Source organism: Gymnoscopelus microlampas (assembly GCF_963454915.1).
Source record: "Gymnoscopelus microlampas genome assembly, chromosome: 12".
Lineage (NCBI taxonomy): Eukaryota > Metazoa > Chordata > Actinopteri > Myctophiformes > Myctophidae > Gymnoscopelus > Gymnoscopelus microlampas.
This window is the reverse complement of record NC_139949.1, coordinates 40,754,893-40,782,214: the sequence shown is the minus strand read 5'-3', so window position 1 is coordinate 40,782,214 and position 27,322 is coordinate 40,754,893. Positions and strand designations below refer to the sequence as shown.

The 27,322-nt window shown below is 43.3% G+C and overlaps 1 protein-coding gene across 1 annotated transcript; it reads left to right on the top strand.

Moving 5' to 3' along the window:
- Positions 1 to 156: 156 nt before the first annotated feature.
- LOC311057340 (transcription elongation factor SPT6-like) lies at positions 157 to 27,136 on the top strand (the record flags this gene model as incomplete). Its single annotated transcript, XM_084074296.1, has 33 exons — positions 157 to 247; positions 1,304 to 1,377; positions 1,534 to 1,720; positions 1,838 to 1,910; positions 2,584 to 2,836; positions 3,535 to 3,636; positions 5,794 to 5,892; positions 6,490 to 6,579; positions 7,453 to 7,595; positions 7,719 to 7,885; positions 7,949 to 8,032; positions 8,218 to 8,347; positions 8,501 to 8,651; positions 8,941 to 9,095; positions 10,332 to 10,527; positions 11,277 to 11,398; positions 11,565 to 11,682; positions 12,119 to 12,195; positions 12,385 to 12,520; positions 12,858 to 12,995; positions 14,207 to 14,374; positions 15,604 to 15,939; positions 16,384 to 16,531; positions 17,533 to 17,678; positions 18,526 to 18,666; positions 20,543 to 20,735; positions 21,483 to 21,628; positions 22,107 to 22,199; positions 23,147 to 23,260; positions 23,563 to 23,687; positions 24,299 to 24,411; positions 25,357 to 25,576; positions 27,046 to 27,136. The coding sequence occupies 33 exons, from the start codon at positions 157 to 159 to the stop codon at positions 27,134 to 27,136; spliced, it is 4,620 nt and encodes a 1,539-aa protein (XP_083930422.1).
- Between the last annotated feature and the right edge of the window lie 186 nt (positions 27,137 to 27,322).

The following is a 27,322-nucleotide window of genomic DNA, read 5'->3' as shown; positions in this document are numbered from 1 at the left end:
ATCTGGACACGGACAGTCAAACAGGGATAAACAAGCTCTTTCATAGAATGGGAGCTCAAGGTCTCTTTATTTAGATATGGAGAGAAACAATGTGAAACACCTGCCTGTGATTCACTCTCAACGTGGATAACAGCATTCTTCAGTTGGAGGGGACGCATGGATGATGGAGACGAAGAGAAGGAGGAGGAGGAGGAGGCAGCAGGTCGTGGCTCCGCTGACGTCGTCAGACATAGACGGAAGAAGCGCGGTGAGTTTCCCCTCACCTAAAGGTCCTTACACACCGGGGGCGTTTTTTTTCATGCGAATAATACGTTTTTTTTTAAAACCTTATAAAGTCAATGCAAGCTTCCACATCAGTTTCGCGGAGCGAAAAAGCGTCTTTTATTTATTCGGACCGAGTCCGAATTTTGCGTATATTCGCATAATCGATCGCCGGTGTGTAATGACCTTTAGTCTTTCTTTCTATACATTTTCTTTTCTTTTTTTCTTTTTTACCCGCCTTTTTTTGCCAATTGAGTTGTTATGACAATTGATTCCTCCCCACACACATTGCTGTGTGTTGTCACTGCTGTTGTATCCTACTGACTCACCTGCCGGTGAGGAGCCCCCACCGGGAGCCTCGGGAGGACGTAGTAGAGCCTTTGTCCTACTCCTCCCGGCCAACACTCCCTGATGACAGGTGCCGCCGTACCCAGCACGTAGGATTACGTGCAGTGACAATTAAAACCTAACCCCGCCCCGGCTTCACTCCCCTGAACACGGGCCAATTGTGTTTGTGTAGACGCTCGACAAATCCGGATGCACTGCGGAGGATTCGAACCCACAACCACCGCTACTTTCTATACATTTTCTCTCATTTAACCCATTGAGACCTGAGGCCGATTCTACATGTCTCCTAAATCTCGGCAGTATTCTGAAAGACGAATGTTTCTATATCAGTGGTGCTCAATCTTTTTCATGTCAAGGACCCCCAAAATTATATGTATTTGGCCGCGGACCCCCATCAAAATATTTTGTTCCAGGGACCCCCCCAGAAGCAAAGATTTGAGTTAAAAATGTTCGCTTAAAAATATATATATATTCAAAGATTTGCACACATTTTCACGATTTTTCAAAAATAGCAGATCTACAAGCTCATAGCGCGGCACTCGGTGCCGCGCTTTGAGCTTGTATATCTGCTATTTTTGAATAGCCCAAAGTGTAAAATAATGCTTTTTAGCTCAAATCTAAAAATGACACAGATGCGTTCCAGGCCTTAATGGGTTCAATGTAATCCTGAAAACTGAAATTTTCCCTTTTACAGATTATGATGATTTCCTAGACGACGACGATCTAGACCTCATTGAGGAGAACTTGGGTGTCAAAGTGAAAAGGAGGGTAAGGCAATGTTTCTCTGTCTTTCCCTGTTGTGATGATGGACAATTATTATTTATTACCATTCCACCTAGTTTTAAAGAGCAGCAATGGAATATATGTCATAATAATCATCCTATCTAAAATGCTTAACAATCTCTTTTCCCACCTCTTTTCCAGAAAAAGAAATATGACCGCGTGAAGACCTTTGACAGCGATGAAGAGGACGATGATGATGAGAAGGACTTAATCGCTAACGAGATCTTCGCAGGCGACGGGGACGGGGAGGGCGAGCTGGAGGAGAGAGAGACGGTTGATGTGTCGCTTCAGCGAGGCGATGATGAAGAGGGAGAGGATGAGGAGTCAGGTGGGTTGACACAAGGGTTTATTCAGAACTGGGGAAGCTATCATGGAATATCAACTTCATCTCATTTTGACTTTTTTCTTTTCAGTTTCACATCCATTCTTTTTTATGTTCTTATAGACATAGATGACTTCATTGTGGACCATGATGACCGACCCATCACCAAGAAGAGGAAGAGAAGAGACACCGACGCGTGAGTGTCATCAGAGGACACAAACAGCCCTAAATGAGTTTACTTTAGCTTGGTTTAGTTTGAAGTGAATAGAAAATGAAAAAAGCAGCTGATGTGTCAGAAGCTGAAGAAACGCACAGAGCCTAACAAGCAGTGGTGTACTGTGGATTTTTTAACTAGTGGAGCGCTACAGTACATCACGCTTTCACATACACGCGCACGTGAGCGATCGCTGATCACCTACAGTACTTAACTGGTCACACAATGGACCATTGATATGCATCCAGCCAGGGTCATTCCTATGTTAATTCACTCTGTTGACACTCGGCAGCTTTTGTAAGCGTTGGTAGAGGTGCGAATGGTTGTTTTTGATCAATACGCGAGGTAGACGCACTCTCATGGGCGTGCGTGCGTGCAGCTCAAACAACTAGTTAAAGGCTCTGAACTAACGGAGGGGCACTCCACTTCGCCCCACCTCCAGTACCCCTGCCAAAAAGTGTGTTTTAAAACACACAAACAAAGAACAAAGTCAGTGGTAACGACGTTAAACTAAATGAGATGTAAGGGGAGGAAAATACTATGAAAATACAGTAAATAAACAGCATGTTGGGGATGTTCCATACCAGTGATTTCAGCCTTCACTAATCCTTATTCATGCTATTTCCATCGCCGTCCTGTGTCGATGTACCCCCAGAGCCCTGCAGGAGGCCCAGGAGATCTTCGGTGGGGACTACTACGATGACTTTGTGGCCGACACCTACGACCAGGGCGAGGAAGAGGAGGAGGTTCAGGATGAGGAAGGCTGGGATCGGCCCAAGAAGCGGACCAAGAGGCGGCAGGGCAGGAAGAGCATATTTGAGATCTACGAGCCCAGCGAGCTGGAGAGCAGCCACATGACGGACCAGGACAACGAGATCCGCTCCACCGACATGCCTGAGAGGTTCCAGGTGTGTGTTCTTGTACTGCCTACTGCGTGGTCTGGTTTGGATACGTGATTTGCCTGATGTCTTTTTGTTACTGCGGGTGCTTTGGATCAGTCAATTGCAGTGGTGGAAAGTAACTAAGTACATTTACTTAAGTACTGTACTTAAGTACAATTGTGAGGTATTTGTACTTTACTTGAGTATTTCCAATTTTCAATACTTTTACTTCTACTCCACTACATCTCAGAGGCAAATATTGTACTTTTACTCCACTACAATTATTTGAAAACTTTAGTAACTAGTTACTTTTCAGATATAAACTATGATATAATGAAACGTACATTAACCACTTTAGCCCTATTTTATACCTAGGCTATTTGAAAATAGCAGATCTACAAGCTCACAACGCGTCGCATTGCGACGCGTTGTGAGCTTGTAGATCGGCTATTTTCAAATATTTAGTACTTTTACTTTTGGTACTTTAAGTACATTTTGATGCCAATACTTTTGTACTTTTACTCAAGTACATTTTGAATTCTGGACTTTTACTTGTAACAAAGTATTTTTTTATTGCAGTATTGGTACTTTTACGTAAGAATTTGATTACTTTTTCCACCACTAATTGCATGCACGGTATGAGATGACACATGTGAGGTATGTTATGGACTTTTCTTTTCTTACATTTTGTTGTCTCTCTCACCCTTTTGTCTTCCATCATGCAGTCACGCTCAATCCCAGTGAAGTCTGCTGAGGATGACGAGCTGGAGGAGGAAGCAGAATGGATATTTAGACACGGCTTCTCCTCCCTAACGATTTCCATGCAGGTACTGTACAACATCAGCTGTTAAAACTCAGATGAGACAAACGCACGCACACACACATCATTTTGTCCATATAGATTTTGGGGGGTATAGATATAGATTTTGTGTTCCCAGTTGCACTTCGTTGTGTCGATGTGAGACACGCAACCACATTTGGCATAGAAAATGAAAATGGAGGCGAAACGTTTGTTTGTTCTTTGGACGCACAATATATCAGTAGGCCTAATGCAAAAGAGGAAAAAGCCAGCACTCAACAATGTGCTTTATTTCAGCGTTTGTCAAACGCAGTGATGAAGGGTGACCAGCTGAATTGTATTTGTGGTGAGGCAAATACATTTATAAATGACACTGTTGAGTACTGTCTTTGTCCTCTTTCGTGATATTGTTTGGCCGTTCACCTTGGCCGTACAATTGTTGCGTGCCCTGTGGTTTCTCTACGATAAATCAGTAATAACATTGATATCGGCTGATGTCAGTCGTGTTTTAATACAGTATCAATCCGTTGTGCAAAAGATGTCCGATGTGACAACCAATGATTATTTCCTTTTACTGTAGCTGTGGGTTATGAAGCCTTCACTGGCAAGAGATGTTCCTAGTGCACAGATGACTCAAAACAGTCATTAAGAACCATAGATGAAAAGCCATGAATATCAGTGACTTCAGAATCTATTTTCAAAGGGCCACCTTCACAGCTATACTGCATTATAACCACACGAAACAGAATGATCATAACATATATACTGTAGATGTGTACTGTATAATTTCTCCCTTAATTGCTTTTAGGAATGACTTTGTTGCACAGCAACGGGGTGCGTAGTTTAAGGAACAAATGTATAGACATACAGGACCATAACACACAGAAATAGGCACAAAAACATAAATGCATGCATGTATTATACTATTACCAGTAAGACTCCCTAATCGGGAGATAAGCGACCGTAGGTCACATGTATACAGAAGAGGGCTGTAACGGCGATTGGTTCCTAGTTGTGTGGGCAATGGATAGTTTTGTTTGGTGGTCTAAATATGGGGTTAGCTGTGACAAGGTGTGCAGGCAAGAGCTGTTGGTGTGTGTGTGTGTGGTGTGGGAGAGAGAGTGTGTTTATAGGGGAAAGGAGGGATTGTTTGTGGGGGGCAAGCCCCCGAGTTACGGCATTTTATGTGAGCTGCAGTGGCAGGGGGTCCTCCACTGGGGGCGCCACCACTTTTGCATCCGTTCTGGAGCACCAGGAGTGGGTGGTCCCCAGGAATGCCCCGTGAGCAGCCCCGTTGGGGTGGTCATTTGGTAATTTGTCCACATGTGCTCATTTTTTACACTTGGGGGTCCCCGAGGCAGCTGGGGGTCCCTGGAGCTCCGGGGGTCCTTGGAGGGTGTAGTTTGGCAGGTAAGGAGTGTGTGTGCAAAATGTGGCATGGATCGGGGCAATGGGTGCGGAGATGTGAGCAGGGCAAAAGTGTGACGTGTGTGACGGAGTGACGGAGTGACGGACGGACACCTGGAGCAGCTTTCTGTAGTAAGTGCGACCTACGGTCGCAACAATTTAGGCATTTAGCAGACACTCTTATCCAGAGTGACATACAGTTAGACTTTGTTCAAACGTTCATCCCCACAGCCACATTATGAAGATGAAGATTTTACTGTGTCAGAAGAAGACGCTCAAATTGCAGTATCATAACACTTGCAAGGGTAAAGGTATGCAAGGTGGATGCTGTGTGAAGTCCTTCAACACCACCAATTTGATCACTCATTTGAAGAGCCGCCAATACAGAAGTTCACAAATAATATCAGAAACAAGCTACTAGCAAGCAGCCAAAAATAAAACAGTTGACAAAACAAAGACATTTTGCCAAGGATAGCACCATGGCCAAGTCAATCACAAAGGTAATGGAGAGAATTGCTTTTGATGACCTGACATTTTCCGTACTGGAGGACTGATTATTTCGCCAGTTGATGAAGCACATTGAACCATATACAGCCTTCCAAGTCGACATGACTTTTTCTGATGTTTCGCTCCCTGCTTGGCATGACGTGGTAGCCACACGTATCCACAAGTTCTTGTATAGCAATGCAGTACAAAAACTATAACTCACACACCATATTCTTAATCCCACGTCTGTTGATTAAAATATGATGCAAACTTATGTCTGTTTCCAAATCAGGAGAGCACAGAGATGACCGTAAACTTCAGCAGGAAAGGCCCGGGCACAATTGGCAAGATTAAGGAGGCCCTCAACTTCATGAGAAACCAGCACTTTGAGGTACAGCCCTCCACTGACCCATGCATGTGCCATACGTATTTGTCTCTCATCTCTTCACATGTGCTAACCTATGCCATGTGGGTGCATTTCGCCTTTCCGACATGTCGCCTTTCCGACGTTAACGAACCCTATACCTAACCCTAACCCTAACTCTAACCGCACGCGGAAGCCACTAGTCGGAGTGGCGAGATGTCGGAATGGAAGGAGCACCCCATGCCATGTGACCTATACACAAATCCACGGAGCGCTGCCCTGCGGACAGCCATTGCTGCAGTCACTGACTGCTCACGTTACTCCTTTACCTGCTTTTTACTGACTTTTACTGACACTAACTTTACAAAGATGTACAGAAAATCGGGACAAACCACCTACGCCAGGTGCCAGTAGGCTAGTTTATCGCTGCTCTGCTAACGGCAACAGACGGACAGAACCGCAGCAGCAGCTGACTGACACCGCAGCAATGGCGGCGCCCGCTACAGTGCAGCACTGACTGTCTTTAAGTCAAGATGACTTAAAGACAGGACACATGGTACAGTACACTGTCCAGAAACCAGTTTAATTGTGTGAGTGTCTCTCTTGCCCTGCCAATGTTCCCAGGTTCCATTCATAGCGTTCTACAGGAAGGAGTATGTGGAGCCAGAGCTAAACATCAATGACCTGTGGAAGGTGTGGCAATGGGATGAGAAGGTATGAGTTATGTGGGAGGCAGTTGTTCAGGAGGTAGAGTGGCCGCTTGGGAATCAGAACGTTCCCAGTTCGATCCCTGCCGCTCCCCCTGGGTTACTGAACGAAGGGTCTTTGAGCAAGACATTGAACTCCTAACTGCTTCTGTTGTCAGGTTGGTGGCTTGCTTTGGTTTCCTGTAAATGTAATGCCACTTATTTTATGTCTTGTTTTACATGTCTTTATTTTACCATGCTATTTAATTTGATTAATTTGTCCAATCAAATGTTCTGCTTTAATGAAATTTATGTCACTAGACCTGGCCTACTCTGTAATACCCATTGTACTCGTTGTCGGAGTACCTTTTGTTGTTTCCTTCTGTCCCTTTTGTGCCAATATATGGAGATCTCTGTATCTGTCTGTCTACCTGTGTCCCTTTTATGCCCATATATGGAGATTTCTATGTCTGTCAGTCCTTGTCCCTTCTATGTCCATATGTCCATATATGGGGGATCCCTGATGTCGTCAGGATACGCTCATACTGTATATGGGCATACCCATATATGGGCATTTATTTTAAGATTATCCTCTCACCTTCATGCCATTTGATGCAGATGAAGTTAATTTGTCCACAATAGACACACAGCGTTTGCCATCAAAACTTCATTGCAGTTCATGCACGCCCCTACATGTTTCCTACACTGAGCTCTGTGAGGTCTGGGTGTGCGCAAGTGTGAAAGTGTGTAGTCAATATTTGCACTCACAACTTCATTTTATGGCTTCAGAAGAATTGGATTATGCTGCACGACAAATTCATTTTATGGCATTTCTTTGCCTTTATTATTCCCCTACTGTCATCCTAATCACCAACTTCCTGACTCCCCTTCTCCCCTCCAGTGGACTTACCTGAAGAACCGCAAGCAGAACCTGATGTGGCTTTTCCAGAAGATGCAGTCCTACCAGTTTGAGCACATCTCCGCCGACCCCGACAAACCCCTGCCCGATGGCTTCCGTCCCCTGGATATCGCCGACATGCAGAGGTATCTGTCGTTGGCATTAAAAGAACGCTCGCAAGTGACCGAACCGAGGCGCTCACAGCCAGAGAACTCGGGTCATAATGAAAGATCCATAACACCACAAGTTGCACTGCTGTTTTGCTGCAGGCTGAAAGACGTCCAGACTCTTGATGAACTGAGCGACGTGTCCCACCACTTCCTGTTGTACTATGGCAGAGACATCCCTAAAATGCAGAACTCGGCAAAGGTCGGCAAGAAGAGACGCAAGAAGATAAATTACTTGTCCGAAAATGGTAAGAGGGACGAATGGATGGGTGGGTGGGTGGGTGCGTGGGTAAATCAGTGATTGATAGATTAAAAAGCTTGTCCTTTGGCAGGTGAGGAGGAGGAACACATAGGACAAGATCTGAAGTGGGCCTCAAGAAGGGACATGATCAGCATCTGCCAGAGTGCAGGACTTGGTGAGTCACACTGGTAGATAGTTGTTCCAGTACAGCCACACTGTTTCCTTTAATAAACTTTGAAATCATTTTCAGAGTTTATTGATTTATTGATTGATTTCTGAAAAATGTGTTTAGCGCTAAGGTTATCTAACATCTCTCACGTTGTGTCGTTTGTTTTTTCTCTTATGCTCTGCCGCTGTCAGACGGCTTAGCCAAAAGGTTTGGCTTGACACCAGAGCAGTTCGGAGAAAATTTGCGAGACAGCTACCAGCGCCACGAGACGGAGCAGTTCCCAGCTGAACCTTTGGAGTTGGCCAAAGATTACGTCTGCCGGTTAGATCCCCCACCGTTCTGTCCCTATAACAACAACACTCATTTCTCATTACTCACTTAGTAGAGTGTGGACATTGAGAGATAAAAAGAACATCTCACCAAGATAAAAACTGACTGACCCCACTCCGCCACCCCTCTTGTTTATTTCTCTAGTCAGTTCACCACTCCAGAGGCAGTGCTTGAAGGGACCAGCTATATGGTGGCAATGCAGATCGCCCGGGAACCACTAGTTCGACAGGTTCTCAGGCAGACTTTCCAGGAGAGGGCGAAGGTCAGCATACAGCCGACCAAGAAAGGCAAGAAGGTACAGACAATTTCAGTACTTCTCAATTTTGTTGGTTCTGTCAAAAATTGGCTGTCAAAGAAACAATGGGATTAATAACAAGCCATAGACTTAATGGCCGCGTCTACCAAGAGCGTAGCGAATTATTTGAATTGTTTACAATGGGAGCGCTGTGTTTTTGGAAAAAACAGCCGCGTGGTGTGGCACTGAGCGTGTATTTTGTGGTGGCGCGTTCACGCGTGGTGTTTTTCTCTGCTTGAAGCTGCTTGATGATTTTTTTTATTGTTCACACATTGCTTTCACGTTGTAGGAGATAGATGAGGCTCACCTTGCCTACTCGTTCAAGTACCTCAAGAACAAGCCTGTGAAAGAGCTGAACGGGGATCAGTTCCTCAAGATGTGCCTGGCTGAGGAGGAGGGGCTGCTGACCATAGAAATCTGTATTGATATGATCGGTGCCAAAGGGTAAGAGGACACACGCTGGTCGATACCGGAAGGAATGAGACTGCTCTTTAATTTGATTACATTAGTTTAAATATTAAATCCTATCTTCCTTGTCAACCCTGTGCGATTAGGCCATTACAATGTATTTCACCTTTGTAAAATGTCCTTTCTTTTGTTTAAGTAAAATGGGCACTAGGGCTGGCCCAGGCCTGAACATTCAAATGGTTCGGATGGTTGGCATTTGAATCTCAATTCAGGATTGGATGAATCGTTCAGTTGTGAATTCTTAAATCAATTTATAATCCTATATAGCTCATCCGGGGCTAGAAGTCTTAAGTTTGATTGTCAGCAGCTAAAGAACGGGGGAACAACAGTGCATTGTTAAAATACAGTGACCAATAATCACTAAGAAAATAATCGATAGTTGCAGTGGTAACAGGAACAGGGGGAACCTGGTATTTCTGTGCATCTTTTTTTTTTTAATTATTTTGTATTCTATATTTTATTTTATATTAACATTTATTTCACAAATGAGGGGACAAATACATATAATATTTTTTAATAATATACCGTGCTTGTTCAAATCATATACTTAACATTATTTCCAAAGCATACATTTATTCTTAAAATGTTTACATTTTGGAAAAAAATGTGAATTTCATGTTGAGTTGCCCACAAGGTTTTCACTAGTAAGAGACCACACCTTCTGCTCAAGTTAAACAGCATTTATTGAACACAATGAAATGTATGGGTATTGCTGGGGAGCTCGAGGCGGGGCGAGACTCAGGGTGGGGGTGTAGTCTCGGGAGCCAGGCGACCGCCGCAGTTGCTCTGCTCAGTAGCGGTCTGTCGCCTTCGCTCCGACACTGCCCCACCCTGGGGCTCCTGGAGGATGGAGAAAAAACGAAGTTAGATGAGCAAAATTGGTGAGAAAGGAGGTGGTTGGGGAGGAGGAGGGAATTTAGATTTGCGAGCAGCAAAATCAAACAGGTAGGTGATACAATCGCAGGTGTATTTATACTGTGGTGATTGCAGCGTGGATTGGCTGAGAGATAAGCAGCGCAGCTGAACTTGGTAAGGTGATTGCCTTACCAAGTTGAGCAGAGGTTGAGCAGAGGGAGGTCTCTACTACTGAACATGCGTTGAATACAACTACATTAGGTGCCCAATGTACCTGTATTCATTGCAGCCTCTGAACTAATTTGTGTTCTCTTCCCCTCTCATCTCATCTCATCTCATCTCTGCTCCTCTCCTCAGGCATCCTGGCGACCAGACATACTTTGATGAGATCAAACAGTTCTACTACAGGGATGAGTTCAGGCACCAGGTGCAACAATGGAATAGGCAGAGGACCTTGGCGATAGAGAGAGCCCTCACCCAGTTCCTCTACCCTCAGATGTCCAAGGAACTCAAAAACAAGCTTGTAGCTGAGGCCAAGGAGAACATTGTCCGGGTAAGTGAGCCTGATATATGATACTCTTTGCATGATTGTGCATTTTATTATTATTATTATTTGTTTCTGTCTTATCCCAATACCTGAATTCCCCACACACTTGTATAGTCTTGTCAGCGCGTACCCCTACTGGTTGGTCTTGGAACTGGTTGGTCCTAGGGATGGTACTAAACCATATGCCACCTACAATACCTGGAATCGGCTGTCACTTCTTTTCCCTTGCCAGTGAGGAGCCTCACTGGGAGGATGCAGCGCATGTGGAGGAACACCCTGCTGTTAACACCCCTGTTGACAGGGGCCCTTGGCCAATCTTAAAGATTAAGCTTTCCTCCCAGCTTTCCTCTGGCGAACATGGCCACTTGTGCTCATATGGAGGCCTGTCCCAGCCGGAGGCAGCATAGAGGGAGGATTTTTTGTATATATTTCATTATTTTCTCATGCCTTTTTTGTACATAATGGTATTTTTTTTTTCCCTCTGTATTCTTATGTTGATTTTGAACTGTTTGGTTGCTACTATATATGTCTATGAAATTAATTCAAGGACCCCAATGGAAACAAGCCCGAAGGACTTTTTTGGCCGGACCTTTTAGACAAAAGCATTATAAATGTAACTGTGTTGTTTTACATTCTTTTGCCTAATAAAAATTTCAATCAATCAATCAATTCAAACCCCTAGCCTCTGCGGGGGTGGGCAAGAACTTTACCGCTGCACCACCCGAGCATCCAACACTGTCCATTTCTGCTTCTAGTCCTGCTGTAGGCGGTTGTTCAGCTGGCTGAAGGTGGAGCCGTACAGGCCAGAGCAGCAGATGGAGGAAGAAGATGAGAGTCAAGGCATCCGTGTCCTGGGAGTCGCCTATTCCCCCAGCAGGTGGGTGTCCCACAGGTTGTGCCACTAGGGTTATTATCATTTTTGTTGATAATAATAGAGGTGCTGCTACTACTAACAGTAGTACAACTGCTACTAAAACTATTCAATAATAACACATTATACTTGTAGCTGGTACAAACTACCTCATTGCATCTCGTTGCTACAGGGATACGCCAGTGTTCTGTGCTCTCATCAGCGGTGAAGGAGAGGTGATTGACTTCCTGCGTCTGCCCTACTTCATGAAGAGGAAGAACGCCTTCAGAGAAGATGAGAGGGAGAAAAAGGTAGGAAAAGATTACCATCAGTGGTTCTCAAACATTTTGACATGTCAAAGACCCCCATTTATTTGGTCGTGGGCCCCCATAAAGAAAATTGTGCCATGGACACCCAGAAGAGAAGATTTGTGAATATTATCATAGTGTTGAATTTCCTGCACTTGGCAGTGCATTTTATTTTGATAAAACGTTTTATTTTGTGTGTTCATACTCGCTCAACACTTGCCGTGTGATCTGCATGCATTTCACACACCATTCCACTAGGTGACCTCGCACCTTCAGTCACTTGCACTCCGCCAACAGGCACAAATGAAGGAATGATACAGACTATTAAATGGTACAGAAAAATCTGGGAATCGTTAGAGGGTTAGGGAATGTACCCAGGTACACTGGTACTTGTATTCACGTTGTGTTGGGCTGCTATAATTTGTCCTGTCATTCTCAGGCTATTGATATTGAAAACTTGAAGACATTTCTGAAAAGCAAAAAACCTCATGTGGTGGCTGTTGCTGGAGAAAATAGGTGAATGTTTGATTCCTTTCTTTGCTCTGTTTTAATGGTTTTATTTATTTTAAACCAGTTTTTCATGAGTGATTTTCCTACTTTCCTCCCCTTTTTATATATTTCAAATGATGTCTTTGTACAGCACTTTTAGCTTCATAATGGTTTTCTGAAGTATTTTTGTTACTACTGTTTTTCGTATGTTTGCAGAGATGCTCGTATGATAATGGAGGACATCAAAAGCACCATCAGTGAGCTTGAACAAGAATCCTCTCTGCTTCCTGTGGGAGTGGAGCTGGTCGACAATGAACTGGCTACACTGTACATGAATAGCAAGAAGTCTGAGGTAAATAATAGGACATTCTTCACAAGTGACTATACACACACACACACACACACACACACACACACACACACACACACACACACACACACACACACACACACACACACACACACACACACACACACACACACACACACACACACACACACACACACACACACACACACACTCACACACACTCCTGTTTGTATTCAGTCAAGTGGCTCACCACAATTCAACTGCCAAACCAGAACAACACCCACAGCATAAACACACTGACACAGATAATGGCGTATCTTGTACCAGATGTGTTGTAATAATAAATGTGTGTCCTCCCTCTGTCTGTCCCCGTGTCCAGACTGATTTCCGGGACTACCCTCCCCTGCTGCGACAGGCTGTGTCCATAGCCAGGAAGATCCAGGATCCTCTGGTGGAGTACTCTCAGGTCTGCAGCACTGACGAGGACATCCTCTGCCTCAAACTGCACCCTCTGCAGGTGAGAGATGGGGAACATGGAGGTCAGGCGGTGCAGTATGTATTTTGTGTGTGTATATACAGCACATCATCTTAATCAGAGAATAAAAGTAACTCCTGCAAAGCGCTAATGGCGTGTAGATTTACTCTTTGCCAGAGAGTGATTGGAGCTCCTACCTGGTCACTGGAAGGTATTTTCTGCATCAGAATGCCGTGGTTTCATTCTTGGGGGTTATATTTCAAACATTATAACCCAATCAGATCAATTTATCAGAGTACATATCTGTAAAAAGCCATAAATGCCATAAAAAGCAGTATTCCCCCTGGCAGCTCCTACCTGCTAACTGAAAGCTTGTTTCTGCATCAAAATGACATGATTTAATTCTTGAGGGTAATATTTCAAACCTTGTAGCCCAATCACACCAATACCTGTAAAAGGCCCTCCTGCCAGAAAGTGATACAATAGAAAATAAATTCATATTTGGGGTGATCAAATTTAACTTTGGAGTGGCTTGCAGTGTGTGGAAATGGTTCAACTAAAAAAGTTAGTTGAAGTGTGTGTAGATTGAATTGCAGTTTGCCATGTCAAGTTATCAATGTGATAGGCCACTATACATTTGGCAGGGTAGATTATCAAATCATACCTTCCAACTGGGGTTTGATTTTAATTGTATTTGTTCCATCCTTTTTTTTTTAAATCCCTCATGAGTTGGTACCTTGGCTGGTAGTTTTTGTAATCTACCAGCCACCTTGGCTGGCAAGAAAAAATGTTAATTAGCTCCCTACTGTATATGTGAAAGATGTAGCCATGGTTGGTGGAGTTTAATTACAGTTAACTGTATGCAATGGTCATGATGAATCAATAGAATAATGTGACCATATGCAAATACGAGGTGTAAAAGGACCATACCGGTGGTCTGGCGTGTTTAGCCCATTTACTATGACTCACAATATACACACTGCTTAAAACAATTAAGGGAACACTTTGATCCATTAATTCTTTTTAGCAGTTTTTGTTAGCAGTATGTACACAGTTCATGAAAACTCAAAATAATTAAGGGATCAAAGTGTTCCCTACATTTCTTTGAGCAGTATATTTGATATTACTGTGGAGCGCAAGCATACAAATATTCAGACAAAGTTTTCTAACTTTGTAAGGACTTTTGAAAATGTTAAACAAATTGTTATCCCGTCCCTTTGTGTTTGTGTTGTTTTATGTCCCCGGTCCATCAGGAGCAAGTAGTGAAAGAAGACCTGCTCAATGCGCTGCACTGTGAATTCATCAACCGGGTCAACGAGGTGGGAGTGGATGTGAACAGAGCCATCGCCCATCCTTACACCCAGAGCCTGGTCCAGTTTGTGTGCGGCCTTGGACCCAGAAAGGGCTCTCACCTCCTCAAGGTGTGTGATCATTGGGATTTCATGTTACAGTATGTCAGGATGAGCAACATGTCACAAAACTGTTACTTTTCAGGATACAAATTCAAAAACAGCAAAAGTAGCAGATCGACAAGCTCAAAACGCATTTCGCGCTTGCAGATCTGCTACTTTTGATGCTTTTGTGTGATGCTGTAGTATGATGAAGTAGGGCAGTGGCTCTCAAAACTTTTTCAGGTCAAGTACCCCTAAATAAATGCGGACTTGGTCGCGGACCCCCATCTGAAAAGAGGTGGTGTTAAAAATGTAAAAAAATATTCAAACATTTTCAAAGAATATCAAGATTTTTGGAAAATAGCTGATGTATGTATGGCCCTGGGGGTCCCCGGACCCCACTTTGGGAACCCCTGCATTAGACCACGGACCACCATAACTCTGAGAGTGTACAAATGGAACCAAATGGATCCGTAAGGGTCTATTTGGTTCCATTTGTACACTCAGAGTTACAGCAACATAAGGGTCCATTTGGTTACTAACTATCCAACATTTATCTGGGAACCCCCTGGAACCCACTCAAGGACCCCTGGGGGTCCCCGGACCCCACTTTGAGAACCATGGAAGTAGGGCATTAATTGATGAAAATGAAAGTAATATGGAGATAAGAGGTTTCTGCCCGACAGTGAAGATATACTGCTATATTAGGGGATGAGCACACCAAGGTACTTTGCTACAGGTGCGGCGGCCGCTTCCAAAACAACATGGCAAAGTGTGTCATGCTAAAACATTGTGGTGAACCTGTGGAGCGAGGCTGCATGCGTGACTACTGAGTACTGTATCTGAATAATTGGATGACCTTGAGTTGTATCTAGTTCATCGTAATGAAATACTAGTGGTATTTCTTATCAACCTTTCAGCTTGCCTTTGCAATTGTCCCGTCGTTTCGATCACATATTCCGGCATCAAAATAGAAAGCAAGGGGTAAAGTATTAAAGCCCACCCATCTTACTTGCTTTGATTGGCTGCCTGGGCCAAGTGTGACATGGACGAGAGGTGTGACTCAAAATATTGTGCTGAAAATATTATGTGTGTCTAAGAACTGCAAGAAAAATGTAAGTGAAAGAGAGTAGCGCATTTGCACGACACGTGCCATAGGAAAACAATGGTTTTACTGGCGCCGAGTTTCTTGGTGTGATCGCCTCCTTAGTGTGCCTGGTACTGAAGATCATCGTTTTAGTTTTCTTGTGTCTTTTCAGATTCTGATGCAGAACAACACTCGTCTGGAAAACAGGGCCCAGCTGGTCACCATGTGCCACATGGGGCCCAAGGTCTTCATCAACTGTGCCGGTTTCATCAAGATTGACACGGCGTCACTTGGAGACAGCACAGACTGGTACATCGAGGTCCTGGATGGTTCCCGGGTCCACCCGGAGACGTACGAGTGGGCTCGGAAGATGGCCGTGGACGCCCTGGCGTGCGACGAGTCGGCGGAGGACACCAACCCGGCCGGAGCCTTGGAAGAGATCCTGGAGAACCCTGAGCGTCTCAAAGACCTGGACCTGGACGCCTTCACAGAGGAGCTGGAGAGACAGGCGAGTCTCCCTGTGGAGCAGAACTCTCTGCTTTGCTTACAGCTCTCGTTTGTCTTCATTCACACACAATAAAAGAAGTCACACAAAACCTTTTCCTGATTCTAATTAGCACAGACTCACTCCCCCAGTCAAATTAGACTGATTTTTGTTTTGTTTTTTTAGATTAGTTTTTTTTTTACTTTTATGCCTTTAATGAAAGGACAGTAGACTGACAGGAAATGGGGAGTGACACGCAGCAAAGGTTGTCTAGGGTGCCTGGACCACCTAGGGTTGCCTTGGGTGCCTGGACCACCACGCCGCAGCCCAGGCCAAATTAGACTGATTGTTTTTTGTTATTAAGAAGGTATTCTCATGAATTAAACAAAAAGTGGCATGACGTGTACTGTATATATCACTTGCCTTCACCCATTATGACTGTATCTTTTGTTTACTCTGCACCTGTAGGGTTATGGCAACAAGGGAATCACTCTTTATGACATCCGCGCTGAGCTGAGCTGCAGGTACAAAGACCTGAGAGTTGCCTACAGAGTCCCCAACACCGAGGAGGTCTTTAACCTGCTCACAAAGGAGACACCAGAGACCTTCTATATCGGTAACCCAAACACACATTTACAAATCGGCCTCTTTGTCTGTATGTGTGTCTATCCAGGGCTAATCTCACAAACGGCTGGATTGCTCAATTTCTTCTGCACACTGCCAGTTGGCCAAGGAAGACGTATTTTCAAATATCTTTAATATATTTTTTTAATATTTCATTTTCATTTTATAATGGCGGTCAGATTTGGAATAGATACATCATATACTGTAGATGACTGTCTTGATCACAGACTGCTCACATGAAGTCAAAGATCCACATGAAGCCACTCCATTGTGTTAATATAAAACGTCTGTAAACCAATTTGACACATACAATTATGTAAAAGCATATAAGTTATAACATAAAACAAAATAATCCTTTCTATTAAATACACAAACGAAAAACTGTTTATGTTTTTTTGGGGAGGCATGCGTTAATCCGACAGACCTTTTCTCCGACTATGTGGCATCCGCGTGCGGTTAGGGTTAGGGTGCGGGTTTGGTTCGGGTTTAGTATTGGAAACGTCGGAGCGCTGCGCTGTCGGAGGAATGCGCTGTCGGACTAACGTACTGCACCCGTTTTTTTGTCAGTGGATTAAAGACCACCCCAATGCAAATAAAGTTATAAGTAGCAATTTGAACCATGGTGCATAGATTTCAGTCATCAGAATATATCTATCTATCTAATATATACAATTGGCAAACTGGATGTGTGCGTGTTTGCGTGTTTGTCTGTTTGTCTGTTAGGTTTCGTGTTTGTCACTTGCATGTTAGGTTTCGCTTTTGGTTTGCGTGTTGCAGTTAGGTTTCGCTTTCGGTGTGCGAGAAACAAGCACCGGTGTTGCAAGGAACGTCTATCCGCTCTTCTGTCTCTGTCTCCGATGTGCGGGCCAGGCTACTAGACGGGAGGGCCGCGTAGCGGCCCGACCCTCTAGTTTTCTACAAACGCAGTTGTAGCAACCTGCTGCTGTATCCATGACTAGATTCATACCCTTTCTTTTCTTCTTTCCTTCCCAGGGAAGCTGATCACCAGTGTAGTAACGGGCATCGCTCACCGGCGGCCCCAAGGGGAGAGCTACGAACAGTCCATCCGTAGCTCCGACTCCACAGGCCTGTGGCAGTGCAACGTGTGCCAGCAAGACAACTTCCCTGACCTCAGCGAGGTGAGACAGCCTGAGTCACCTCATCTGACACATTGTCTTGTGTCCCAGTCTAGGCCCACCGTCCTTGAGTTCAGCGGTCATTATTCAAAAATAGCAGACCGATTAATTCAGCGACGGACCAATCAGAATCAAGCATTCAAACAAACCGTGTAATAACTGTTGTTATACTACTACACCTAGGCAAGGCAAGGTTATTTGTGCAGCACATTTCATACGCAAAGGCAATTCACAGTGCTTGATTAGAAATTAAGAATTAGAACAAAATCATGTCACATCATCCTATAATTCTACAAAGCTCTGTGCGTGCGTCTGTGCCCAAAATCTCGTCTGCCCGGTTCTCCTCAGTGGCTGGAGCAATTGATCTGCATTTGCACACAGCCATTGACCATGTGCACGAAACACCAAAGCCAGTTTTTCGCTTTCCCCAAATGTTGGCTGTTTTTTAGCGTTTTTGTCTTCGCTGGCTCCCGGGTTGCCAAAATCATGTGCGTGAAACAAGCGCCGGTGTTGCCAACACCCAAACTGCACATACTTTGGGTGCTCATATCCCCCGACGGGTATGGTCTAGTTAAAGTAATACTTGAGTTCTGCATATAGTTCTGGCCATGATAATTGGCCAATCGTTGTCAATGTCAAATCAGCTTTATGCCATTTAAGATTTTGTTTTGCTCTATTCTAATTCTAATTGTTTGATCTTATGCTGTTGTAAATCAGTTAGATGAGCTTTGGATAAAAGCGTCTGCTAAATGAATAATGTAATGTAATGAGTGAATGAGTGATTGCATACATACAACGCAAGGTTGTATTTCTTGCTTCCCGCATTGGCTCATCTAACATGTGTTTTTAGGCGTGGAGCCACTTTGACAGTGGCTCCTGTCCGGGCCAGGCCACTGGTGTTCTGACCAGGTTGGACAACGGGGTCCTGGGGTTTATCCCTACCAAATTCCTCAGCGACAAAGTGGTCAATCACCCTAAGGAGAGGGTCGAGGTGAGACACACTGTGATGCACCCATGCATAGTTTCACATGGTCTGTTGTTGGGGGTTAATTACATTAAAACATTGAACTGCCTTAAAGCCCAGTCCACACCAATGATTTGCAAGTTGCAAATCGCATTGCAACGCAACTAGTTGCAACTTGCAACCACTTGCAACAAAACCCGTTAACAACTGGACAGTCCACAACCAGGGGCCGAGCAGTGACCGATTGCCGTTTCCTTAGCAATATGTTATAAACAACAGACGGGGCTGCCCCTAAACTGAACAGTGACAGATGCTGACAGTGGCCGAGACTATGTTTTCGCCCCTGTCTGTACGTGTGTGTGTGTGTGTGTGTCCGTGTGTGAGCAGCTAATCTCCGGCACTGTTGGACCGATCGGCGTGAAACCGTGCACGCACACTCCCTGGAGGCCAAGTTAAAACCTCTGCCCCAAATCTTTCACATCGGACTGTCATATCGCCACCAGGAGGTAGATTTTTACAACAAAAAAAAGATATTACTCCTACAGATTTTGGCCAAACATCACACAAATCAGTACACATGATCTCTATAGTCGTGATCAAGACGGATCTATCGGATTTTTCTTATTCCATCCTGATTGGCTAAGATGATTGGCTTCCAAAGTTTGCAGGAGTGGCCCCATTTTGAACAAAATGCCTGAAATCATAAACAGAGCGTTTGATTGCCGTGAAACTTTGCACATTCCCACTAGACTAAGAAATGCCACCCTACATTTTTCAAAACAGCCTCATGGTGACACTATAACCGGCCAATTCAGGTTGAACCATAGGTCATACAATCAAAATTCATTTTCCCCTAGACTCCTTGGATCATTACCCAAATAAGCCATGCCCATTTTCAACTGACAAGATTAATGCCATTTTGTTTTTATTTGCAAAACACTGTTTTTGCTACTACTCCTACCGATTTCAATTTCATCGGTATACATTATCTCTGTAGTCATGTGATCAAGACGTATTTGTCACATTTCTCATATTCCATTCCGATTCCGATGGCTTCCAAAGTTTGCCGGAGTGGTTTTGCATCTTTATTTCCCTGGATTCCTTGGATCATGACGCAATGTATAGGCCCCGTTTGTGCCAGATTACATTTTGTGACATTGTGTGTTTTCTTTAAAACACACTTTTTGCTACTAATCCTACAGATTTTCTCCAAAACTCACAGAAACCCGTACACATTATTTCTGGGGTCATGTGATCAAGATGTATGAGACCCCATTCCAATTGGCTAAGACTGCCTTCCATAGTTTGCGGTAGGCAACCCGGCCTGGCGGAGACCTGTGCGCAGTGTTCGCAGACAGCTGTACACGCTTGGATTGGTTAAACAGCTTCTGCAACGAGATGCTTGCGATTGAACAAGTAGAATAACTTGCGACGCAATGGAACGGCATGCAGCGACGTGCAGCGGAGTAATTCAGACTGCTGCAACGGCCTCTAAAACGATTTCGCCACGTCGCGTTGCATTGGCCTTAACCCACCATTATGGATCTACTGTATAGTTAACCACATGAACCTAGCATCGCTTTTCTGATCATGCCATAATAGGTGAACATTTGAAAGATCTACATCTTGTAGATCTCGTAGTAGATCTAGAAGATCAACAAAGGCGATGCCGCGTGTTGTGATCTTGTAGATCGGCTATTTTTGGCAAAGGGATTTGGTGTAGGGGGGAATAAGAAGCAGACCAAGTATTAGACCACTGGGAAACCCTGTTCAATGAAGTATATAGGCTTTAAGTGATTAATCTCTGTCCTCCCCACACACACACACACACACACTCTCACACACACCCCGGCACACTCTCACACACACTCACACACACACACACGCACACACACACACACAGGTGGGCATGACGGTCCACTGCCGCATCATGAAGATTGACATCAGGAAATTCAGTGTTGACCTGACGTGTCGCACCTCAGACCTGACGGACAAGGGCAACGAGTGGAAGCTCCCCAAGGACAGTTACTACGACTTCGACCTGGAGACAGACGACCAGAAGAAGAACGAGGAACTGAAGAAACAACAGCAAACACGTCAGTATGACAGAGCAGCACGCCGTCCGCTGCAATTAAGATTCATGGTCATAATGCATTACACTGTCCAATAGGTTTTCTATTTTTTGATGAATCATCATAAAATCCAAAGCTGCCAAAATAATTGGTATCTGTTTCTCTTATAGGATCTGTGTAAAACCGTTTTTAAGCCCCGCTAGCGGCAAGAGGATATCTCCGTTATTGTATTAATTTGTATATGCGTGTATTCATTTGTTCAGATATGAACAATATGATATGTGTTATTGCAATTTCCAATTAAAAATAAAAATCACCAGAGTGATACAATCATTTGTATTAGAGTATTAAAGTACAAATTATGTTTCATCACAATTGAAGAGTCATCTTGAAATTGTTTCTTTTTCAATACCCAGTAGTCAGAAACTAACTTTGAAGTTTGAGCACATAGAAATCTTTACATGATGGATTTTCAATCAAAGTATTACTTAGCTATTGAAATGCAGCAAATGAATTCACCCCTAATTCAGTGGCAGCAGCAAAGAACCAGCCAGGGAACAAAAAGCAAAAAGTCTATAAAATCAGGCTGTAAACACAGAAATGGCTTGAATGGCTTCTAGGAAACTGGAACAGATAAGTATAATACTTCAGTGTTCAAGAACGAACCAATTAGATGACAAACCCTATTGCGCTCGTCATGATAATGTTGAGAAAATGTCACACAATGGCACTACTAATAACTAATGTTTTCCTCTTTTGTTCTCTCTCCAGCCTACATAAAGCGCGTGATCGCCCACCCCAAATTCTACAACATCAACTTCCAGCAGGCAGAGAAGATGATGGAGTCCATGGACCAGGGAGACTTGGTCATCAGGCCCAGCAGCAAAGGGGAGAACCACCTCACTGTGACCTGGAAGGTAAGCACTGATGGAGAGATGCCATTCAGGTCTAGTACCTGCATACACACTGACCAGTTGTCTCTGGACCAAAGCCCTTGCTACGCTCCCAGTCTCCCAACAACGCATATTTAAATGTATCAGTATTGTCTATATTAAGCCAGATCAAATTCGGAACCTTTGTATTTATCCATCCCATTGTGCTCCGTCTATGATAGCTCTTATACAAACACGTTCATAATAAATATAGAACTGTGTTTATTTACTGCTTAGCAGTGGCTAAAAAATGCACTTCTTTTCCAACCATAGCGATCATCTTAACCAAAATGTAATCAAATGTTTCAGTTTAGAGTGCAAACGATGCTGTATCACATTATGCAAAACAAGGAAGTCTGCCTTTGAGTTCGCAAAGTGGCTGCAAACCGTGCACCAAAATTTACATCAAAACTTTCAAAAGACAGTGATTTCTTTGCATTTATTTATTTCTGTTTTTTCGTAGGTGGCAGATGGTATTCACCAGCACGTGGACGTGAGAGAGGAGGGAAAGGCGAACGCCTTCAGCTTGGGACGCACGCTACAGATCAACACAAAGGTACAGTAGGTGCTTGGTAATGTGCACAGTCCACTATAGGCTTGTGAGTCATCACCTGTCTAGGGAGTAACGCAGTTACAATAACTGAAAGTTAAATGGGCTTGTTACTTACTCCCTTTATTATCATCCGGCGATCTTCTCTCACTAACCTCCCCCCCCAAAAAAACGTTTTTGTTAAAAGGTTAGAGCACTATATTCTGATTGTAATAATTGCTATAGTGTTTGTTCATTCACATTGGTCAACCCCCCCCCCATCTCTCCAGCTCTTTAATAAACAGAAAATACATTTTCAGGTAGGTGACAAAATTTCTTCCAATCAGGAGAGCGAATCAGCCTCATTTTTTATAGAGTTCCACTTCCAATTTCACTTCTTTACTCTGTATCCTGACTGAGTTCTCTATCCTCAATGGATAAAATTGGTATCCCGACCTGAAAATGCATTTTCTGTTGACTAAAGAGCTGGAGAGACATGGAGACTCCTGTTACTGAACAAACACTCTAGCCCAGGTGTCCTCAAACTTTTTTATACCACGACCCCATATAATGAGGGAAAATAAACTAAACAGACGGATTATCAGGTACCGTATCTTGTTGAAGACATTCTTCCTAGATCAACATTTGTACTTGTGTGTACTTCTAATTTTCTATACAGTGATAACATCTACAATAATAAATGCAATTTGCTGATTCTTGTCACACTGTGTGCTACAGTAACACTAACATGTATACATTAATATTGAAACTAAAGTTATTTTCCCTATAGTAACTAAATACTTTTATAATGCAGTAATTCAGTTAGTAACTCGGTTACTTTTTGAGATCAGTAACTAGTAACTATAGATAATTACAAATTTAAGTAACTTGCACAACACTGGTCATTAATAGAACCATGGTGGCATCGTGCCAATGCATGCTCTGAAAGAGCTGCTTTTTTCTTCCTTCTGCAGGAGTTTGAAGATCTGGATGAGATCACTACTCGCTACATTCAGCCAATGGCGGCGTTTGCTCGGGATCTGCTAGGACACAAGTACTTCCAGGAGTGTAATGGAGGAGACAGGAAGGTAACGTTACGTCACTGACATACTTGACTAACTTTAGTACAGGGCGTTGCATTATATTGTGTAATCATTTTTTCTTGAATTATTGTACAGCTACAGTTTTTGTACGTTGTACTACTTTGGATTAACTTTAATTTAATGTATTAACAATACTTTTACTGCCTGTTTTTCTGATTGTTGTAGTTAGATACGTTTTTATGAGTATGAGGGTAGATCCATTCAACCCTCATACCATTGCCTTATGTAGTCATGATGTATATCTGTCATTATGTCCAGTTGTGACTTTCTCTGTCTTTCTCCAATAGAAAATGGAAGAGTTGTTGTTATGGACGAAGATGGAGAAACCCAGGTTTTCTCCATACTTTATTTCAGCCTGTAAAGATCTGCCAGGGACGTTCATACTGGGATACCAGCCTCATGGGGAGCCATGGTCAGTGGAACTGTCCACAGCTGTTGTCACAAACACTGTTTGCCACACATTTTGATATTATTAACATTATGAATGCTAAATGATTAGCATTGATTTTCATATACTGTATATGTTCAAAAGAATGGAATTATGCATCGAGTAACTTGAAGTACATTGAGTACATCTGCTTGGAAAGTTTAAATGTAGAGATCATTTGATTATTTGGCATCAGAGCTCATTGCGGTCATGCAATAATGGGTAACATTTCAAAAAGGGCTATGCAGGAAAGCCAGTAAGATTAAAGGAGTAGTTCACCTAAAACATGACTTATTTTCTATGAATTACACACCCCATGAAGCCTTGAATTCATGGCCATTTTTTTGTTTTTTTAATTTGGTGTATTTCCGGTAGGAGACTCAAAGAGACTCCTTTGAGTCTCCTACCGGATACATTAGCATCTTTCCGCTGGTAATCAATTATTGGCTTAGGAATGGAAAACAAAAACATATCCATGAATTCAAGGCTTCATGGGGTGTGTAATTGATAGAAAATAAGTACATTTTTGGGTGAACTACTCTTTTAAAGCCATGTTTTGATCTTAACATGCTGTCGTCACTGTCGTGCTTCCTCAGGGTTGAATATGTGACCATCACCCCAGAGGGCTTTGTGTATCGCGCTCAGATGTTCCCTACAGTTAATGGACTGTTCTCCTGGTTTAAGGATCATTCCCATGAGCCCTTACCAGGTACGTGACCGTGCTACGTGTCTGGCTAGAACATCGATTCTCAACCTGCGGGGCCGAGGACCACAGGGTCCTAGAGATGAAAACGTTTGAGAACCACTGCTTTGAACAACATTAGGAAGCAAGCCCAAACGCAACTACATTTGAAACAAGCCCAGAAACAAGAAACAAGCCCAATATTTACAAGCGACTTCACAGGAAAACAAGTCGCTTATAAGCCATTAAAACCGGGAAAGCATCTGTGTCATTTTAGATTTTAGCTATATAGCAACATTAGTTTTTCAGAAAACTCTTAGGACAGGGGTTTAGAACAGTGGTTCTCAAAAATAGCAGATATACAAGCTTGTACATCTGCTATTTTTGAACATTTTTGAAAAATCATGAATAAATTAGAATTTCTTCCAACAAAAATCTTCTCTCCTGAGGGTCCCTGGCACAAAACATGTTCAGATGGGGGTCTTTGGCTACAAAAAAGTTTGAGAACTACTGATTTGGAAGGCATTTGTAGAATCGGCCTCAGGTCTTAATGGGTTAATAAGCGGACTTGGCAACACTGACGTTATAGGGTTAATTTCATAGAGTTTAAAATAATAGAGAGGGCACCGGATATCCCCTCCCATCCACTTGCATTGAGTTGCTCACCCAGCGCATGGGCCGAAATCACCCCTTCTTCCGGGTTGGGAAATGTGATGGGCGAGGCCTATTTGGGGCTTCTGTGACGCCTTTTGCGTCACATCAGTGACGCGTTTTGCGTCACCTAGGTGCGCAGCCCCGTGCGCAAGCTTGTGCGCAAACTGGTGAGTCGAGCCCATTGGTCTAAACCGTTTCCGCTCGTTCATGTACAGTGACCCCAGCCGTTTTTTAGCTGCAGTACCTATGAATGGCCAGCATGTCCAATGTCCAATGATTATGCTTTTTTTCCCTCCATTCTGACACGACCCGTGTCAGAACTGTGTCAGATGTTCAGTCTGCAGGCCCTGGGCACGCCACAGTGTCCCGGCTCCGCCCCACAGTCGGTGCACGCCCACTCACACCACGGTGGAGGAGGACACTTGTCGCACCACGGCGGACATCACAGTGGTCATCACCATGCACACTCGTCCGGCACGCCGTCTTCCACCACCTCGTCCAGAGGATGTACGCCGGTGACGGCACAACAGAAGCCAACGTATGTAGCTGGATTTCCATCCACGGGTTATTAGTAACCCAACCCATTAAGATTCTAAAAATGTCTTCTAAATCCTATTTATTTCTGAAAAACCTATGTCGCTATACATCGTTGCTGTCGGGCAGAAACCTCTTATCTCCATATTCTAACTTTTTGTGTTTTTTTTTTAAATTGATGCCCTACATACAGCCTCACACAAAGGCATCAAAAGTAGCAGATCTGCAAGATCAAAACGTGTCGCTTCACGGTACGTTTTGAGCTTGTAGATCTGCTACTTTTGCTACTTTTGAATTTGAATCCTGAAAAGTAACAGTTTTTGGACACATGAGGAGCTATATATCGACAGAGACAAAATGTAGCTCAAATCTAAAATGACACAGATGCTTTCCCAGTTTTAATGGGTTAAAAGTAGGGATGTTTGATATTGACTTTTTTGCCGATATCCCGATATTGTCCAACTCCTAATTTCCAATACCGATATTAACCGATACCGAAATATATATATCTAATGAAATAAAATAGCTATAATATCAATATTCCGATATTACATTTTTATGCTAATATCGGCCGATAATATTGGGAGGCCGATAATATCAAACAACCCTAGTTAAAAGGAATTAAACAATGCTGCAAACATCAAGGCCTTAAAAAGTATTAGAAAGTCGTATGCCCAGGGAGCCGTGGCCATCATAGCTACAACTGGGGGACTATACGAAGTATACAGTACCTCATCATCACTTCTAAAATGTGAAGTGTTAATGCTTACGTTTGCCTAGTATGCTACTATGCTCTAATGTTCACTTCAGTCAAATCATTTTATTTATGTGGTGTTAGTTTCAGGTTTTAATCTCTTTTGTGTTGCTGATGGCTAGAGGTGAGTAATTTTTCCTGCCATCGTGATTTTCTTTTTGTAGATGACATTCTTTGACTTCCTTTAATGCCACTTTTTATGCTACCAAATAGGACAAGTTGGTTAGATTGGACTTACGAATACCACCATGTCAGGGAAGTTTCTCTTCTGGGCCTTATTCCGCTTCTCCAAGTTGTAAACTCTAGGGGTTGAGACCTCTAAAAGCGAGAGATAAATGCTATTTAAACTTCAGGCTACAGCCATCGAATATAATATAATATTATATATTAAAATATATCACATAACACTCCTCAAACTCCTCAGACCCAGTGGTTGCAATGATCATAAGGAGTGGTAAAAAAAAGAAAGAAAAAAAATATTAACTCTGAAAAAGGCCTTACTATATAGTATCTAATATAAAGTGCTGATACCTGCAGATATCCTGTGAAGAGAGTTGAGACGTGTCTCGTGTGGGTGGGTCTGTGTGTGCAAACTCTGTTTACTGGCCTTTTTTATTCACTAGATGGTGCTGAAGAGTTGAATGACTCTTACATCACAGTGTATTACAGTGTATTGACCCTCACATCCCATACTTAATGAATCTCCATGTTGATGGCAGGTCCATTACCAGCATCACAGCGGTGGCCTGGGGCAAGATGGCCAAGCAGTTGGTGAAGAAGAAAGAGGGGGAGGGCAGGAAGAGGACATGACATTAACATGATTTTCCAAGTACTGATTTAAGCAAAATAACTATTCAAAACTACAGTAGTATGTTAATAAAAGTGTTGTTATGGAATCGTAAGGCTTGTTTATTGTGGATATTATGGACACACGTTTTCACAAATGCAGCAAAGAGATGGTTCACAAACTCAAGCCATGCCAGTGTAGACCTGCCT